Source organism: Carassius auratus, chromosome 5 (genome assembly GCF_003368295.1).
Source record: "Carassius auratus strain Wakin chromosome 5, ASM336829v1, whole genome shotgun sequence".
Classification (NCBI taxonomy): Eukaryota; Metazoa; Chordata; class Actinopteri; order Cypriniformes; family Cyprinidae; genus Carassius; species Carassius auratus.
Window position 1 is genome coordinate 29,315,445 of NC_039247.1, and position 5,366 is coordinate 29,320,810.

The following is a 5,366-nucleotide window of genomic DNA, read 5'->3' on the forward strand; positions in this document are numbered from 1 at the left end:
AACACTATTAATTAGCACAGTAACAAGATTGGCAGTTTCAGACATTAACTTGTAAGCACAAAACACAAGATACTTCTCTTTTCAATATGAATAAGGCTTTAGAAAAAGATTTTGGAAAAAAATCCAAGTCCAGGCACTCAATAGGATGCAAAAGTTAAAAAGCCTTTAATGGTTGGGCTAAAGCATTAAAACACCAACGCGTATCGGCCCATTGGCCTTCATCAGGGTGTTGGTAACAAACAGACAGAATCACGCAGTACTTATAGTTGCATTGGTTTCAGGTGTGCCACTCTGGCACTTGTAACACAATTTTTTGGCCACTAGAGGCAATAGTTCAGATAATGGCTAATACCAAAGATCAAACCATACAAATACAAGATAAGGGATCTCCAAGTGGAAGAAAAAAAAAAAAAAACAGGAGAGAGTAACACCAATACAAACATCTTGTGTACTCCACACAATTATATCCATAAAGTCAAATAAATGTGTAGAGGCTAGTTACCCATCTTACTTCTGGATTCATTGTCAAGATAGTTCCAAAGCAACAGGAGAAAAATATTATTATGGGCATCACAGTACATTAAAAGAACAGTCAACATTCACGGACAACAATACACTGTCCCTATTGAGACACAACTTTTACAAAAAAGGTGAGAGGTCAAAGTCTTCATTAAGACCTCGATGACTAGTAGCCCTCAAGGAATAGATCCAATATGTCTCCCTTTGTTTAAGGCGTTTGATGATATCCCCACCCCTGGCATCCAGGCGAACAGCCTCAATGCCCACTACTCTTAGGGTCGAATCACTCCCATGTTTTGCGTCTATATAATGTTTGGCCATTGGATAGTTCATATTTCCAGTCCGAATGGCATATCTATGTTCAGCTACCCTGTCTCTTAGTCTCCTTTTAGTAAGGCCTATATAAAAACAGCCACAAGTACACTCTAAACGATAAACAACATGGGTAGAATTGCAATTTATAAAACTGTTAATAGTGTAAGTCTTATTGCTAAAAACATCCATAAATTTGTCAGTTTTAGCAATATTCTCACAATAATTACAATTACCACAAGGAAAGTTACCCTTGGGTTGACGAAGCCAAGTTTCACGTTTAGGAGCAGGGAGGTGACTTCTTACTAACCTGTCCTTAAGTGTGGGGGCCCTCCTAAAACTGATTCCAGGGGGTTCCGTGAATATTTCCCGTAAAGTCGGGTCACATTCAATAATGTTCCAGTTTTTCTTTATAATGTGTTTAATCTGGACAGCCTCCTTGCTGTAATGAGTGACAAAATAGGGTTTCTGTGTTGATACTCTATTGGGTCTAGACTGAAGCAAGCTCTTCCTTTCAAGTGATTGGGCTCGATTATGAGCTTGAACAAGAGTTTTTGTTTGGTAACCTCTTTGTTGAAAACGCCGCTGCATATCCAAAGACTGATACTGGAAATCCTGATCTGAATCACATATACGCCTTAGTCTCTGGATCTGTCCAAAGGGTATGTTATCAATAAGCCATGGGGGATGAAAACTATTAGCATGCAGCAAGGTATTACGATCTGTTGACTTTCTGAAGATAGATGTATGTAGGAATCCCTCATTATCTTTTGAGATCCGTAGATCAAGAAAGTTGATAGTGTGTAAATCATAATCCAAACTAAATTTAAGGTTCTCATTTAAGCTATTAACATATACATGGAAGTCTACAAGTTCTTTTTCTGAACCTGAGAACATCAAAATCACATCGTCAATATATCTACCCCACCACAAGATTTTATCTTTAAAAGGGTTGACGTGGGAAAATATATAGCGCTCCTCCCATAAGCCTAGAAACAGATTGGCATAGTTGGGAGCAAAACAAGCACCCATTGCAGTCCCCTTTTCTTGTCTATACAATATGTCTTGAAAGAGAAAGATGTTGTTCTTTAAAGTCCACTCAGTAAGTTGCACTATAAAGTCACTGGGAGGCATCAAATGTTCAGGTCTGGATGAGAGATAGTGTTTCAAAGCCTCTAAACCCTCGTTATGTACAATATTGCTATATAGGGACTCCACATCCATTGTGGCCATAATGCAGGAGCCTATGTTGCCTATTTGTTCAATTTTCTTTAAAACCTGTGTAGTATCTTGAATATAAGAAGGTAAATCTGCCACAAATGGCTTGATAAAATAATCCACAAACTTGGAAGCAGGTTCTGTTATTGAGTCATTCCCGCTGATTATCGGTCTGCCAGGTGGATTTTCCAGATCCTTGTGGACTTTGGGGAGCATATAAAAAGTAGAATAACGTGGGTGTTGACAAAGCAAAAACTCATATTCTCTCTTAGTAATCCAATTATGTGATTTTGCCTCATTAAGCAATTGCTCCTGCTCTCTTCTTATAGTGTTCATTGGATTGGATGAGGGCTTTGAGTAATACTGAGTGTTGTCTAGCTGGCGAAGAGCTTCACTTATATACTTCTTCTTGTCCCACACACAGACAGCACCACCCTTATCAGCACTTTTTATGATTATATCATCTCTCTCCGAAAGCCACTTAAGTGCTTGAGATTCATTTTGTGTAAGATTATGCTGGGTGATCTTTTTTTGTTTACTGTAAAGCTTTTCTACTTCATAGGACACCTTTTTGGTGAAAGTAGTCAATATGGGATTGGTGGTACAAGGTGAAAAAGTAGACTTGGGCCGAAAAGAAGAGTTTACCGTGGTGGTTGAGTAGGTAGCTGCACCCTGTGCGTTCTGGGAGTACCAGGCCTTCAAATGTAGACTTCTATAGAATCGATAGAGGTCCACTTTGGTGTCAAATGGTCTACCTGAATATGTAGGAGAAAATGAGAGACCCTTGGACAAGACAGAAACGCAGTCATCAGAGAGGGGGAGGTCTGAAATATTAATTACTACCGATGCTTCAACCGGCTCCTTGTGATTGGTGGTTCCTGAGAGTGGGTTCTGCCACTTTCCACCCCTCCGCGTTTTCCTCTTCCTCTTTTGTAAGGTTGGTTGTGCTGTCTGGGGCGAGATTCCAAAAAAGCATTTCTGTCATACACATCAGCAATTTTGTCACGGTCATGAGTTTTCATCATAATTCTCATCATCAGTGCTTGGAAGATTAAAAGACACTCTTCTTTTTGTCAAGTGTCCCTTCTTGCCCCAGCCATATATAGAACAATTATGATGAATAAGGCTTTATTAGCTTCATTAGATAAATCTAAGACATATAAACTAATCTAACACATAAACGCACGCACACACACATTCACACGAGTTGCAGGAAGATCGAAAGTTACGGAAAGATGAGTTTAAGAGAATGGAAATATGGAATCCCAAGTTTACAGCAATATGTTAAATTGCATAGACATGAACAACCATCAATCACTTAATTAGCGCTCGCATTGAGTTGCTCAATGGGGTTAAAATTATATTAGATACACCAGCACAACAAATATCTGGGAATACGTTGCCTTCGTTTGCTGTGAAAAGGGACTCCCGTTGAAAGGGGTATCCCGGTGTCGCTGATTGGCTGGAAGTTCAGTAGTGGCTGAAGTGACGTCTTGGGGAGCCCGTGCTTGGGCGTTGGCTGGAGCTGGAGTTTTGTGGCTGGTTGGAGTTCAAACGCGCAGACGAGGTCGACTTTACAAAACTTAACTCAGAACACGAAACTCTCAAACGGAAAAGAAAAGAAATAAAGTTTGACGAGACTAGGTTGTGTTCCTTCTCATCGTGGCATGGTAGCAGCAGGCAGGCACGCTGGAACCACGCTTAAAGAACAGTGAGGACTACACAGCATGGCTAGAAGCATAGCTAGAGACTAGAAACAGACATGGCTAATAGCAGCAGCTAGGGACTAAAAGCCGCCTAAAAACAAGGCATGACTGATAGCACAAGCAATGCTAGAACTAAAAGCAAAATTTCATGGTGTCCAAAGTATTTAAACTTCCTTGTTGGCCACCCCTCAAATGTTGCCTTGACCAATCAGATATGGTCTTGGCTCGGGGGTATCATAAATCATTTGTTTATCTTGCCAAGCATGTGGTTCCTGCCTCGCAGGGTCTAATTTTGGACATGATTCCTATAACACAATTATGATATATTTTACAAATAAATGATTGTCAGGACAATAATCAAAAAAATCAAAAGACATACACAATAAGTGATTATACATGATAGTCAAATGTGTGGGTTACACATGAATGAATATGGAGTTAAGCAATGGAATGATTCATTTATAAGTCTTTTTGAGTTCATTCTGGTCCATATATAATGTACAAAAAGCAGTTTCTTTGCCATTCTCTGGCAAAGTGATGTTCTGTGAAGACAGAGGTTTAAAGCCCTCTTTTTTCAGTCTGGTTCTGCTGGGTGGGGGAAGTCAATGCAAGTATTTAACTTGATCTCCTGGGTTTACATGTGATGTCCAGCGTTGTATTTCAATTACGAACAATAAATTTGACAATCTCTTCTTCAAATTAAAATTGTCAATAATTGTTCTATTGGTGTTAATGTTGAAAGCTGTTTGTGTGAACAAGTTGGTTTGCTTGGTTATCTTGCTTGGTTCTTGTGGCACTAGAACTGATTTATGACTTCCTGAGGAATTCAGCTCTCGTGCTTCAATGCATACAGCTTTGATAGACTCTTTAATTTGTCTGGTTCGACTCATTTATGTTACACCAACCAACCATCTCTTTCACAGAACAGCTTTCAAAATTAACACCACTAGAACAATTATTGACAATTTCAATTCGGAGAAGAGATTGTCAATTTTGGGGCAAGTAATTGAGATGCAACGCCGGACATCACATGTAAACCCATGAGAGTTATACACAATATCCTTAAATACTTGAAATTCCTAAAGGGGGTCTTTGAACCTCTGATCTCCACAGAATTCTTTTGTCAGAGAATGACAAAGAAACGGTCTTTTCTAGACATAAATGGACCAAAATGACTTCTAAATTAATATCAGTCCTTCGCAACTCTATATTCATTTATATCTAACCCACACATTTGACAATCATGTTTAATCACTTATTGTGTATGTATTTTAATAATTATTGGATAGCTTAAGGATACATATTCATGTTTCATATGTATGTGCTTGAATCTGCTTGCTTGAAACTGTCATGACCATCAGTTATTTGTCAAATGTATCATATTCTTGTTATAGGAATCATGTCCAAAATTAGACCCTGCAAGAGCGGGAAAATTCGGACCATGTGCTTGATAAGATAACGTATGATTTATGATACCCCCGAGTCAAGACAATAGCTGTTTGGTCAAGACAACATTTGAGGTGTGGCCAACAGGCCAGTTTAAATACGCAGGACACCATAACATTTTAATTTTAGCTCCTAGCTTGCGTCTAGCTTCTGCTATTAGTCATG

The 5,366-nt window shown here is 39.0% G+C and overlaps 1 protein-coding gene across 1 annotated transcript; it reads right to left on the reverse strand.

The window, feature by feature from the left end:
- Positions 1 to 639: 639 nt before the first annotated feature.
- On the reverse strand, positions 640 to 3,125 carry LOC113069710 (uncharacterized). Its single transcript, XM_026242836.1, has 2 exons — positions 2,893 to 3,125; positions 640 to 2,804 (listed from the first exon to the last, which is right to left on the reverse strand). Exon 2 carries the CDS (start codon positions 2,383 to 2,385, stop codon positions 640 to 642), a length of 1,746 nt encoding a protein of 581 aa, XP_026098621.1. The 5' UTR covers positions 2,386 to 2,804; positions 2,893 to 3,125.
- Positions 3,126 to 5,366: the final 2,241 nt, after the last annotated feature.

Excerpts from the sequence above, each read along its gene's own strand:
- LOC113069710 (XM_026242836.1), bottom strand. The coding sequence starts at position 2,385 with ATGAACACTATAAGAAGAGAGCAGGAGCAATTGCTTAATGAGGCAAAA.